Source organism: Sinohyriopsis cumingii, chromosome 16, assembly GCF_028554795.1.
Source record: "Sinohyriopsis cumingii isolate HCF-2022 chromosome 16, ASM2855479v2, whole genome shotgun sequence".
Classification (NCBI taxonomy): domain Eukaryota; kingdom Metazoa; phylum Mollusca; class Bivalvia; order Unionida; family Unionidae; genus Sinohyriopsis; species Sinohyriopsis cumingii.
Window position 1 is genome coordinate 75,830,015 of NC_142976.1, and position 14,508 is coordinate 75,844,522.

At 35.3% G+C, this 14,508-nt stretch overlaps 1 protein-coding gene across 4 annotated transcripts in view; it reads left to right on the forward strand.

The window, feature by feature from the left end:
* The window catches only part of LOC149780819 (TOX high mobility group box family member 4-like), a 107,566-nt gene that overhangs the window by 77,821 nt on the left and 15,237 nt on the right, over positions 1-14,508 (forward strand). For all 4 annotated transcript variants that reach the window (XM_089937884.1, XM_089937885.1, XM_089937882.1 and 1 more), the window contains one exon: positions 9,321-9,401. In XM_089937884.1, coding sequence (XP_089794010.1) covers positions 9,321-9,401 — 81 coding nt within the window. The remainder of the gene's footprint in view (positions 1-9,320; positions 9,402-14,508) is intronic.

Sequence of the window (14,508 nt, forward strand, 5' to 3'; positions counted from 1 at the left end):
TACAGTTTCGTAGATCATGTTCAATTTCCACAAGTACAATATCCAGATATGTTCTTAAAAATTTATAAATGAAGTCCTTACATTGAAAGACAATAAAATATTATTTTACCCACATAATCTTGGTGTCCATAAACAATGTTTGAAGACATACCAACAATATAGTAATGGTAGCAGCCTCATTCTTTTTGGCACAAGGGAGCATTCATTTAAGTTAGCAGTGTACTTAGATCATGTACAATTTCCTCAAGTACAGTAAGAAATTTTAGCCACAGACCATGAAAGTAACATAAAAGTATACCAACATTCTCTCCATTGCACATAATACAAATGTAAAGAACTTAACCTTACACCCAAACTCTCACAGAAGTGAATACTATCTGTAGAGCACCTCCGATATAGGTAGTTCACAACAAAATCTGTACATTCCAAGCAATTACTTATTTCCCTGTACCCCAATTTTATAGTGGTTTGTAACTAGTGACAGAAATAACCTTGTCACTGTCAAAAGGTGAACATAAAAGTCATTTGCAAGGAACATGTGTTATGCTGTTATTAATGAACTATGTTTTTATAACATAGTGGTCATTGCTGCATATTAACAGTAATCTTGCTTGGATAAAAGACATTCATTTTTTTGTCCTGGTACTTTGGTTCCAACACTTGGTAGGGATTATGTTAAATTTTAATATATACACTGACTTGCAAACATTAACGACCTGAAAGTGTCTATTTATTGCATGTCTGGCTCATTATGTCACAATATCAACCAGCATGTTATGCTCAGATAGAATATTTGTCATATTGGTATTAATGATCTGAATCTATCCATTTATAACATATCTCAGCCGTTATTGCACAGGATCAACCATCACTGTATGATCCAATATAACAGTTGCCATGCTAGTAATAATGACTTGTACATAATTCATGTCTGTATCATGATTGAACAATCAGTCAATATATTTGGGTCATATGCCATGGTAACTATTCTCACAATATTTCTGCAGCTTAAACTTGTATAGTAAAACCAGTATTATAAGACCACTGCTATGAGAGACCACTTTTCTCGAGAAACGATATTCCCAACGCACAAATTTATTGATTATATAGTAATGTGACCTGTTATGAGAGACCACCTGTCTAGGGAGACCATACTTTTTTGGCAGAAAAGGGCAGTCTTTCAGGACAGGTTTTACTGTATCTACTTTGGCTTGGCTGCATTAGTCTTTGCCCTTGTCCATTGAATTTTGAAATGAAAATGTTACAGGTAAGAAATCGGGGTCAGATTGAAATGGAATCTGTACAGATACAATATACTATGTATAAATTTATGACTATTCCATTGGTATTTGATTTTTCTTGGGTATGCTTATTTTAGTCAGAAGATACTAGTATGGTAGTAAATCTGTATTATATAGCTAACCAATAGCAGTAAAAGAGAGAGAGAGATGTCATGTAGTCTGCACAGTTTGCAATAAAATTATAATTTCTGAGGTACATGTATGTAGTTTGCCCGAGGCTGCTATCTCTGACTCTGACAAGGCTATCAGTGTGATTGATAAGGAGTTGCATTAGTTGACATTGATGTGATTACTGAAGGTACAGATGTGGGGTTTCACTTTTCATAACACAGTCAGTAATTTTTTTAGCATAATGCATCCCACCTGCACGCAGTACTGACCATGATCTTACAGTCTCAGGTAAAGTCAAAAGATAGACAGCACAAACTATATTCTTACTGTCCCAGATACATCAGATCAGATAGCAGACCATAATCTTACATTCCCAAATAAAGTCAATAGATCAAACAGCAGATCATGACTTTGCTGTCCTAGATAAAGTCAACAGATCAAACAGCAGATCATGACTTTGCTGTCCTAGATAAAGTCAACAGATCAAACAGCAGATCATATCTTTGCTGTCCTAGATAAAGTCCACAGATCAGACAACACAGACCATGATCTTGCAGTCCCAGATAAAGTCCACATATCAGACAGCACAGACCATCATTTTACAGTCCCAGAAAAGACCGCTCTGGTGGCCTAGTGGTTAGAGCATATGCCTTGGATACAGGTCATGGATTCGATCCCTGGCCGAAGCATATCAAAGACTTACAAAAATGGTACTAACAGCCGCCTCGCTTGGCACTCAGCATTAAGATGTGGTACATGTCTGTGGCATGATGCTCCAGTGCTAGACATCACTATAAACTGCCACACTGCAGACATTGTAGCAATATGAAAAATTGTTAAAGCTACATTAAAAATCCAAATCACACACACACACACAGAGACCCAGATAAAATCACCAGATGAGACAGCATAGACCATGATCTTCAATATATGATGGCAGCCTATCTGGGTCTTTACTGCTTTGCATTTGGGTGGAGACTAAATGTCTTTCTGTGTGCAGTAAGAAAACATGTGCCATGAACCTTTCCCTTTATATTTTTCAAATCACATTATACCACATGAACCAGGATACAGTTTTCAGTGATGATCAACAATTTGCACCAAGCACAAATAGTGTAAACTCAGATTTACTGGTGCATTATATAAAAAAAGTCATAAAACATAGGATTAGGCTGTATACTGTTAACAATGAACAGCCATTATTCTTGTCAATATTAATAAGTAGTGCAAGTAATAAGAGCACGTATTCAGGCAGAATGAATTCATGTATGTATGAAGATGCAGACAAACATTTGCAAAGGATAAAGAAAGAAGGCCTCACAACTCTGAAAAAAATCTTCAAAGTGAGACGACACAAAATGCTGACATTTCTGGGTAATTCATGAAAAGCTTCATGACTTAAGAACTTGAATGATTTATACACAGTATATACCTTGGATGCAGGAGGTCGTGGGTTCGATCCCCGGCCAAGTCATACCAAAGACTTATAAAAATGGTACTAACAGCTGCCTCACTAGGCACTCAGCATTAAGAGGTTAGTATTAGGACTGGTCGGCCTGGTGTCAGGATAATGTGACTGGGTGGGACATGATGCTACATCTCTGCAGCATGATGCCCCAGTGCTAGACATCACTATAAACTACCACACTGCAGACATTGTAGCGATATGACTGAAGAATTCTTAAAGTTGCGTTAAACATCCAAATCACACACACAATACATACATTTAACACTTTAAAGTGACAAGCTCAGTAACTCAGAATTATATTCACATGTTCACCTGGTGTCTATAATTTTGACAAGTTTCGTGCAGTTTTTAGAGAAACACAAATATACCATGCCTCTAGAATCAGTCATATATGCCAGTCATGCCCTGTGGGACTGATATTTCTATTTTAACCAGTTGTGAAAAAAATAAACAGAAATGCCTGTTAAGAATTGATAAATAATTATTCAGGTTGAAATTTGTGGGTATTAACCTCATCTTGTATTTCATGTATATAGTAATAGGTGTGAAACTGCCTGAGGTCTTTGTAAAGTCATCCAGGGGATTATATAGTTACCACTTTAACCAAGTTTGGGATTAAACCATTTCATTTCATGAGTGAACAGGGATCCACAACATATATTCTTGCCATTTTCAGAAAGACAGGGGAAAGAAAAGGTGAAATAATTCCTGATTAGAGAATCACAGATTATATATAAATTGTATGGTGATAACTAAGGTTTTGTACTTAATGCTCAGCAAAGTCATGTAAAGACAGGGGAAAGAAAAGGTGAAATAATCCCAAATTAGATAATCCAAAATTAGGTGTACATTGTATGCTGATAACTAAGGTTAATAATCAGCAATCATGGATTGGTCGGTTTGATTGTAACAGCAAATCCCTCACCCTGAACAACTAGAATGGTTGTTGCCCTCCAAATGACGTATACTTAGTCATAGCAGTACAATGTCAATGTACATTTTAGTGTTGAAACTAAAATCTGCATATCTGGGTCATTATTTTGTGGTATTACAGAGGCATCGATGACTTATTTTTGTTTTCCAAGTTGTTTATACACTCGATAGAGTTTAAGCACAAGTCAAAAGAGGTGTGAAAGCTTATGACCTGCACTTAACAAAAAAAAATTGAACAATTGGCACAGGGCCTGTGCTGTAGACAATGCATCATTTCCTCCTACACCAAGTGGCCTATTGTGATAATGTGCTTCACCTCTTAAAAGCAGACTAGGTCCAAAACAAAAACAAAAAAATACTTATCATTATCCAAAACTTGTTTCGGGACCTAATGAAATAAAAGTTCACCATCCGATTTTCAAAATAATAGGTCATTTTGTTGTCAATGATTAATTTTAATACACTGGAGTGGAATAATATACTGGTTTGGGGATGAAATTCTGTCATACATTATAGTTTTCTGAAAGAAAAAAGTTACTTTTAAATAAATAATTTAGTTTTGAGACAAAACCAGTTAATCATGGAAGGAGAATATTAACATAATATTGAAGTGAAAAGTAAACATTTTCCAGTATATTTAATAATCAGTTATATGAAGACAAATTTTTTTGATGACTTGTTACATCTCCTTTGAAAGTTTTTATAATAAATTTGAGTTATGTTGCTGCCACATGAGATATTTGTTACAAAATGTCAACCAAGAGCTATTAGAATTTTGTGATCCCTTATATATATATATATATATATATATATATATATATATATATATATATATATATATATATATATATATATATATATATATAAAATGAAGTCCATCAGTCACAAAATTGCAGAATCTACTTCTGTTGATTTGCTTCCCACTTAAAGCTATGATGATTTCCAGTTTCAAAAATATCTAGTTACTGCCATTTCTGTGGCAGCTGCACATCTAGTAAATACTTCCAGATCTTTACAATTATCACTGCACAATGCTTTCCATTGTTTAATGATAGCAATATGAATATTAAAACACATGGTAAAATTCTGGATTATTTTGTTGAGTCTACAAACACAACCTTTTCTGCAGTACTAGCTTGAGACCTTACTTCTTTTTTCATCATCAGCAACAAAATCACTGTGGGGGAGGTGAACCACTATGGTTCCACTTTTGACAGGTTTGTGCGATTTCTTTTTTTTGTTGTGTTTTTGATGTTACAATGAAGACAAGCCACACAGTAAACCTTTATCTGTTCATCTCTGTGCTGACAGTTCTCTAGTTAATCCCTTATGTTGTTGGTGTCTTAAACCTTTGACTTTTGTCTTTAAGTAAATTTATTCTCTTTCAGGATTAGTTAATTATGTCTTTGGATTTCCTGTATTGATATTTGTTCCATATTCCCTCAAAGCCTGAGTAAAAAAAGTGAAACTTTCAACCACTGGATGAATATTGCTGTAGTTCATTCTTGAAGTTCGTATACAAATACATGTATATACGATGTTCACATATAAACATGATTCGTGTTTTATGGTCGATGTATATCTTTATTGGCACATAAAATTATTTTGAGGTGAATGCATGAAGTATTTTAACACATTTACCCCTGGAGGTTTTTGTCATTTTTGCCTGAAAATCTAGTAGGAAACACATTTTGAAAGCTATTTCTGAATAGATCCGAAAACACCAAATCCCAGGTGATTTTTCAATAACATACTGCCTAGTTGTGTTAGAAACATCGTTTTTCATTGGCTATTTGGCTTGCGCATGAGCAGAAGGGTAAAAGTTGGAATTCTTTTTTTCTTTCTTTTTTTGGGTTGCTAAATGGAACCATTATTTTGGTATCTAGACCACTCTTTATTCCAAATGCCCATTTTATCTTACTTTTTGCAAAGGTTCATCTGTCTGTTTGCAGTTCATACTGGTCTGCTTTAGATCTGAGACCAAAAAGTCTAAAATCCAGACTCAAAATCGGATTCTGACCACGGGCGAATTTTGGGTGGGGAAAAAAATCAGGTCCCAAAAATGAGGTTATTGCCTCTGTATTTTGTAGTGCAACTAGAACTTCCAGATTATTTGGTATCATTGTAGAGCTATGTCTGTCTACCTTTCTATAATACAACCCACTTTAGTGTATCTTACATGACCTTGACACTACAGAGCTCGGCAGTAGACTACTACCTCCTGCCATGTAAACTCGTCACCAGGGGTTAATGTGTTAAACAGTCCTGAAATTCATTGAAAACGGGTCCATTTGCACATATACCTGTTATGAAAGACAATATGTCTTGAGAGATGACTCTTTCTTGGCAGAAGTGACAGTCTGCCAAATAAGTTTTACTTGTGATGTTTGGTTGTTTCGAAATAAAGATGTTTTTGCCCAGGCAATCAAAATTGCTAACTTGAAAATCTTGTTGCTTCTGCTCCAGTATGTGTAGCCGTATGAACATTGGGTTTTCACTGAATTTTTATGAGGTCTGCTTTATTTGGTCATAAATATAAATGGTGCTATCTGATGTCTAAAATGACATTAAAGCAGCCATCTTGAAATTATTGTTATTGCTTGTCCACTTGATTGAAATGTCATATTAGCATGGGGTATGGATTTGACATCCAGTATGGCCACCATTGCATCCATCTTGAACATATTATTGCTACACCTCCTAATTGGAAAGTCATATTGACATTCACCAGAATAATAATAATATCTTGTTGATTCTGTGAAAGTCTTGCTGATCTGACCACACAAATATGGCTGCTAATATGAACATATTGAAAATATTTTCACCATTTCTCTTGAATTGATGGTCATATCAGCCTGGAGTTTTCACCAAAAATCCACTAATGGAGTCCATTTGCCCACGTCAAAATAGCAGTAGATTGTCTGGTTTAAAATGAGGACTTTGACTGAAATGGCAATCTGACATAAGGTATAAAGTGAAAGTCTGGTTTAAAATGAGGACTTTGATGACTGAAACGTCAGTATGTCATAAGGTATAAAATGAAAGTCTGGTTTAAAATGAGGACTTTGATGACTGAAACGTTGGTATGTCATAAGGTATAAAATGAAAGTGGTTTAAAATGAGGACTTTGATGACTGAAACGTCAGTATGTCATAAGGTATAAAATGAAAGTGGTTTAAAATGAGGATTTTGATGACTAAAATGGCAGTCTGTCATAAGGTATAAATTTTAAACATACTCTGATTTGCTGCTTACATTTTCTTTGAACTGTTAATTTGGTTGATGATGATTTGATGATTCATCTTTTTTACCATCACAAGTATCTGTTTTAGAAGATTTGCTTATGGATTATCATTTAAACTTAATTTGCATTTATGAAACCTCGGGAGATGGATACTTCATTAGGACAAGGCAGCTTCTCAGCAAATTGATCTATGTCTGCCTGGCCATCTTCAGCCCTGTGTAGTGACCATGCCAACTTCAGCCCTGTGTAGTGACCATGCCATCTTCAGCCCTGTGTAGTGACCATGCTAACTTCAGCCCTGTGTAGTGACCATGCCAACTTCAGCCCTGTGTAGTGACCATGCCAACTTCAGCCCTGTGTAGTGACCATGCCATCTTCAGCCCTGTGTAGTGACCATGCCATCTTCAGCCCTGTGTAGTGACTATGCCAACTTCAGCCCTTTGTAGTGACCATGCCAACTTCAGATGTTTCTAATCTAACTTCTTGTACATGTTTTAGTCTTAAGTCACATATTTGAGAGATAAATTGCTTGTTCCAGCACATTTGTGAACGTAATGTGTTTGATCGATTACACCTTAATATGATGATTGCTGCAATACAGATATTTTAGATATTTTTATAATTAATTGCAGTATTGTTCTGTCCCCCAAAAATGTAATAAAATTCAAATAAACTTTGTAATTACAACAGAAAATTACATCAGGCATGCTTTTGGGACATCAAATACTGAATTATCATTCATTAACAGCTTGTCATTATTCTTAAAAAGATATTGCTGCTGACTAGGTAATTTAGTCCTTGTTTAATTCACAACAGATTGGATCCAGATGTGACATTTATACCTGGTTGTAGTAATCTGCCACCACAAATAGACTGATTTTGTTAATTTAGTGTCATTGACAAATTTGAATGTATACATGTATAACTTGTATACAGGTATAAAGAGTGTAAACCTAGATCTACTTGCCTGACATAAACAACACACCCTTAGGTGCAGATTTATTCTGTTCCTTGTAAACTAGTATATACCTTGATCTGCCAGCATGTTAGCTGATGGTATAATAGGATACCGTATATACTTGCTCATAAGTTGCATCAAACTGCAGTCAACAAAGATCCTGATCTGCCATAGTATAATGCACTTGTTGATCAGGATCTTTATTCTACAGATTACTCCCAAATTCTGTACAATGGTTATTTTTATGCTCCAGAGTTTTATGAAGTTGATGGGTTATTTACTTTTCTCATAAATTATTTCTCACATAAATGATATTTTTCTCACAAAATGTTTTGTATGATAACATATTTTTTCTAGCTATTTTCCTCAAAGCATCTCCCAATTTCTATCCAAAGAGGGGGAAAATATTTTATTACATCAGTTTGATCCAAAATTTGTTATAAATGGGTAAATATTTTATACAGAAAATATATTTGTAAATTATATTTGTAAAGATTACAGTGCATTTGATCTAGGTTTTTTTCTTCAAATGCTGTACTATTTTTTACCTAACTAGTTAGAGGAAAAAACTTTGTTTCATTATATTTTTGACCTTGTTATTTTCCTCCCCATTTATAAAGTTGAATTTAATCACTAAATTGTAATAAGCATTTATTTTACCTTGTCATCCCTGGAGCTTATTCTCACATTTTAATGGATTGTAAACATTGGTTATTTTTCCATGCCATCCCTGGAGTTTATTATCACATTTAACAAACTAAGCGTTTATTTTGCGATGCCATCCCTGGAGCTTATTCTCACCATTTTAACAGACTGTAAGCAGCAATGCAAACATACAATGTAGGACATACTGATTTCTTGCACAGTGGTGGGGTGGGGTGTAGATTTAGTGCATTGTGAAATCTTTCTACAAAGTTAAGGGACAGAATGATTGCATTCTTTATAGATAGGTGTCCATACAGTGGCATAACAACCGTGGTAGCGGGTACAGCTCTGCAATGGGCCTGACCATTTTGCTTATTAAGCCCATTTAGGACAAAAATAAAGTTGCAGTATGGGGGGGGGGGCCTGGTACAAAACATTTGCTGTGGGGCCCCTGGTGAGATAGTTATGCTACTGTATACATAATATGAAGATGTCTGTTAAAGCAGGTTACATTGTATATAAGGTATTTGTCGTTTGATAACTCCAGAGGGCTATTCTTGTAAATGTGCATTTTGTGCAGACTTGTCGTTGGAAAAATAGGGTTCACAAGCCAACTGCAGATTAGTTCAATTTAGTTACATAATTTTTCTTACATTTCAGGTGTACAAAAAGAAGACAGAAGTCGCAAAGAAGGAATACCTAAAACAGCTAGCAGCTTACAGAGCTAGTTTAGTGTCCCAGGTAAAAAAATAAGTAAAAAAGTCTTCACATTCAATTGTCAATCTGTATCCTTGTGTGTGAATGATTATTGTCTGTTCTCTCTTGGTCTTCTTGTCTCATTGTCTGATGGTCTTCCTCGGAGTACTTCTCAACTTTAATTCTTAAAACTATTAGTTTAAATTGTTGATCTTTTTATAATAGGATATCTACTGAAATCTTTATCATCACATAGCATTGCACTTGAATGCACAGGTTCAAAGTTGATAATTACTCATGTTCCCTCAGCAGATCACTGACAAAGATAAATACCATACATTTCCCTTGTATTCCTTGATACCAAATGTAAGCACTACACATACAAAATTTAAACAAAATTGGGGGAGTTTTATTGTTAAGAATTTTCAATTTGATTATTGTTTGGTTGTATAATTTTGTATCTACAGTTGCAGTTTGGAGTTTGCTATTTACTGCAGTCAGAATCAAGAAAACAAATCCTGATCTGCTGGGTCATTATCGCATGGTAGATCTGCTGGGGCATTATTGCATGGTAGATCTGCTGGGACGTTATTGCATGGTAGATCTGCTGGGGTATTATCGCATGGTAGATCTGCTGGGGCATTATTGCATGGTAGAACTGCTGGGACGTTATTGCATGGTAGATCTGTTGGGGCATTATTGCATGGTAGTTCTGTTGCGGCATTATTGCATGGCAGATCTGCTGGGGAATTATTGCATGGTTGATCTGCTGGGGCATTATCGTATGGTAGATCTGCTGGGGCATTATCGCATGGTAGATCTGCTGGGGCATTATTGCATGGTAGATCTGCTGGGACATTATTGCATGGTAGATCTGCTGGGACGTTATTGCATGGTAGATCTGTTGGGGCATTATTGCATGGTAGATCTGTTGGGGCATTATTGCATGGCAGATCTGCTGGGGAATTATTGCATGGTTGATCTGCTGGGGCATTATTTCAATGGCAGATCTGCTGGGGCATTATTGCATGGCAGATCTGTTGGGGCATTTATTGCATGGCAAATCTGCTGGGGCATTATTTCAATGGCTGATCTGCTGGGGTTTTATTGCATGGCAGATCTGCTGGGGCATTATTGCATGGCTGATCTGCTGGGGCATTATTGCATGGAAGATTGTAGTCTTTGCTGTTCACAGTAGATTGCTATGTGTGCATCATATTCAAGTAAAATAATTATTTTGGACTACTGCCTTCTGATTGGAAAAGTGATTCCTCTAGGACCTATGTGCCTATTCATCCATTTCATAATGTGCTGGCAAATCAGGGTCAGTGTTATTTGTTCTGCTGATTGTTTCTAACAAACTGCATAGATCTAGATCTGCCGGTGCCATGTGCAACATCAGATCTGAGTCCATGGTTTAAAGTTAGATTCTACTTACAAGGGAGTGTATATTTTATATGGATATAGCTGTGGGTTTTTAAAAAAAAACTGTTGATAAAAAATTTAAAATTATCAGACCTCACCTGCAGTTTGTAGTACTAGTATTAAACAGAATTTATCAGGCAAGAAATTGAATTACCTAGCCTTGTCAACTTATTTTCTTGTTTTTTCTTTAAGCAACTTAATTCTGCAAAGTCATGCTATTATATAAGCCATGGAGTCTTTCTTTGTTTTCCATTTGTCAGATTTTATATCAAGCCAGCTGTTGGTCTCTTTTATTCTTCTTTTTCAATTTTTATTTTATTTCAACTAAATCTAATTGAAATCCCATCTTGTATTTTTCTTTGATCAGCTTTGTGATAGTATCAGATGACATGCACTGATAATTTGTTATACATGCTACACTAAGCCATGGGCCAGCCCACATTGTTATGTAGAATCTTTCATGGATTCACTCTACTGGCTTCCCAGTAATTAGAATCTTGGGAGCTAGTATTAGTGACCATTTTAGTCTGAAGACCACCTGTCACCTACTTGCCTTTCTTCAAGGAGTCACTTTGGCTTGTTAATGTAACCTAAACAAGCTAGATATTTTGTAAACTGACTCTGGTATAAATGTCATTAAGATCGCTACAAAGATCAGCTCGAGATAAGCTTATACTTTTCATCTGAACTTCTATTGTAGGATGCAGGGTGAAATTTTTGAAAACATTACTTGAATACAAAATCAGTTTTTAGAATTTAAAGTACATCTTGGTAATAAAAGGTAAAAAGAATTCTTTGTTGTCTGCATAACAGCTATATTCACATAGTCCATTTTTAAAAATGAATGAAGTGATGGGATTATTACATTATATCAGCATCAATGTGCGGAATACTGGGAGAGATTGGATGTAAAATTATATAAAAAGTTGCAATATTTTGCACTTTTTATTAATCATTTTTAAGCAATAATTATAAACTTTTAATCATCCCAGTAACAAACCAGCACAAAAAATAATGAAAAGTAGGAAACATTTATGGAAATCTTTAGCTGTTTATGACCTGCCATGAATCAGCTGTACAGGTTTTATGTTGCAGAAAACGATAGGATCTCAATAACTGTGCCATACTAAAAACTTCACAAACCAGCATTTCCTTTCTTTTTCATAAAACGACCTTAATTTTGAACCTGTGCAAATTTGATGAATTTTTAATACTCATATGGCATTTATTTTATGGACAGTTAGTGACAGGGTATTTTTGCACATTATTTTCTTTGTAACCATTCATTACTTGGGGCTGGAAATTCAGCAATGAGTAACACAGTAGTAACTTGTACATTTATTTACTGTATATACTCACTTATAAGTCAAGTCAAACTGCAGACAGCAAAGATTCAGATCTGTCATAGTATAATATGCCTGCAGATCAGGACCTAATTTGTTTGTTCTACTGATTATTCCTAACAAACTGCACAGACCCAGATTTTCTGTTGGTGCAGTTGGACTTGACTTACAATGAGTATAAATGGTAATGTTTTGGGATTACTGTTAATCTTGGCTGTGCAAAAAAATTCAAAAAATCTTTTTTGGGGGGAAATGTTTTTACAAGTAATCCTCTTTAGCTGTTATAAGGTGATGGAGTCATAAGTTGATTAAAACTACCTTATGGTTTATGTTCCCCAGCTTTGGAAATTACACCATGTATTTTATACTTTTTTGATAATTTATAATGGATACAGATATTTAATAAACAGTCTCAGGAACAAGCAACATTTTAATTTTTTTAAATAAAATATCACTGAAAATGGAGTCCAGAGCATTTTAAAGTAACGTGAAACAAAACCCTATAAATGATAATATTCAAACCATCGTGGTCACTGACTGTAAAGGTGAGTAACCTCAGCTTCACAACTATGCATTTAAGAGGTCAAATAATAAATGTTTGTGAATGTTTTGGATTTGGAAATCTAGGTACTATATGCAGTTAACCATTATGGTACAAGTCACATGGGTCATGTACCTGCTTTTACTCATTTTAAATTAAATACAAATAGTTCTTTAAAACTCTAACACTATTTTTCTTTAACCAAAGTCTATTCAATCCTTATTTTTTAATGATCTGTATCTTAAATGTCGTTAAAAAAGCTTCTCGATGAAAATTATCAATCTCTGCGATCTTTTACAATGATGGCCATGTACTGAACGTGGGTCCACTTTGAGTGGAATTGTCACAATATAGGGTGGTACAGATTTATTTTCCAATATGCGTAGCATTCATTTTGACATCACAGCATGCGGCATTCAATCCAGATTGTACTGGATCACACCTTTAGGTTCATTTTGTCCAAAAATACATACATACCAAAACATTGATTTTGCTGTATGCACTTTTTGGGGTATGTAAATAATAACCTTCCAAATGGATGTGGATGTAGGTATAAGAATCCCAGTGAAGTGAATACTTGCCGCTTAAAGGTATGAAGACTCAGATTAATAATTGGTGTTAAATGAATACATAACCTGTGTGACTTGTATCATAGGATTAATTACAGTCTGTTTGTTTCTTGTGATCATTTGAAGTCTTCTGGCCAAATTACATAATGTAATCACCAGGGTGGGAACATAAACATTAATCTGGTACTTGTCTGCAGACTGGTTACGTATATTGTTCGAATAATGCCAGAAACAAAATCTGTTTCCTATTACATTGGTTTTAAAATTAGGTATTTGTTTTACATTATATATATTATAATGATTAGTATATATATATTTTGTACTAAGCGCTTAAGGTACTGGGTAAAAGCATCTGAATTAGATGCACAAATCAATTTCAGGAGAAAGAAAAAAAAAATTTACCCTGGAGAAAAAAAGTACAAGGGTCGGCAACAAAAAACAGGAATGATTGGCCAACTGTAAACATGTATTTCTTTTTGTCTTAAGGTTAGTTAAACTACTGCTAATCAAATATTGGTAAGTTTGTCGCCTACAAAAAAGCCAAAAAATTGCTTGTCCTAATAATGTCCTCTTTTAAAAAGTTCACTGTATTGTGACTCAAAACACTTCATAAGTTTGCAGAGTTTAAGTTGCATTTGTAAAGAGGCCATAACTGGCTGCACATATGCTGCGTAGATAGTCTTTATTTTATATAGTCCTACTGGTCATAGACAAGTAGAACTTTTAGAATTTCCTGTTGTCTATCATCTGATATCTTTCTAAACTACTTGGGGGATTGTCATGACAATTTACATGCAAGTTGTAGGGGCCCCGAGTGGCCGAGTGGTCTAAAGCGCTCTCCGTTACGGACCACTGCCATCTCACCTCTGTCTGCGTGGGTTCAAGTCCAAGGCTCGGCTAGCGTGGGTACGTGGGAAAGCCTTCCAGTAGCTTCTCGTGGGTCGGTGGTTCTTCCCTGGGTTTTTCAGGGTTCTTCCTCCACCATTAATACTGGCCGCCATGTATAGCCTATCGTGTGCTGAAAAATGGCATTAAACACTACAACAACAACTACATGCATGTTAAACCCAGGGGCTGGTTCAGGGATGGGCAGCTTCCTCCAGGGCGTGGGCTGTACAAGTTAAATTGATGAAGCTACTCAAATGATTGTAACTTTTTCCTTGCTGAGTCTTATGCACAAGTTACAATACTACATAAGGCATCTTCATGAAATGGTTCTCCGTTAAGTTTTGTAAGCCAGATGAACGATATCAATCCCATCTGGGCCTCTTTTT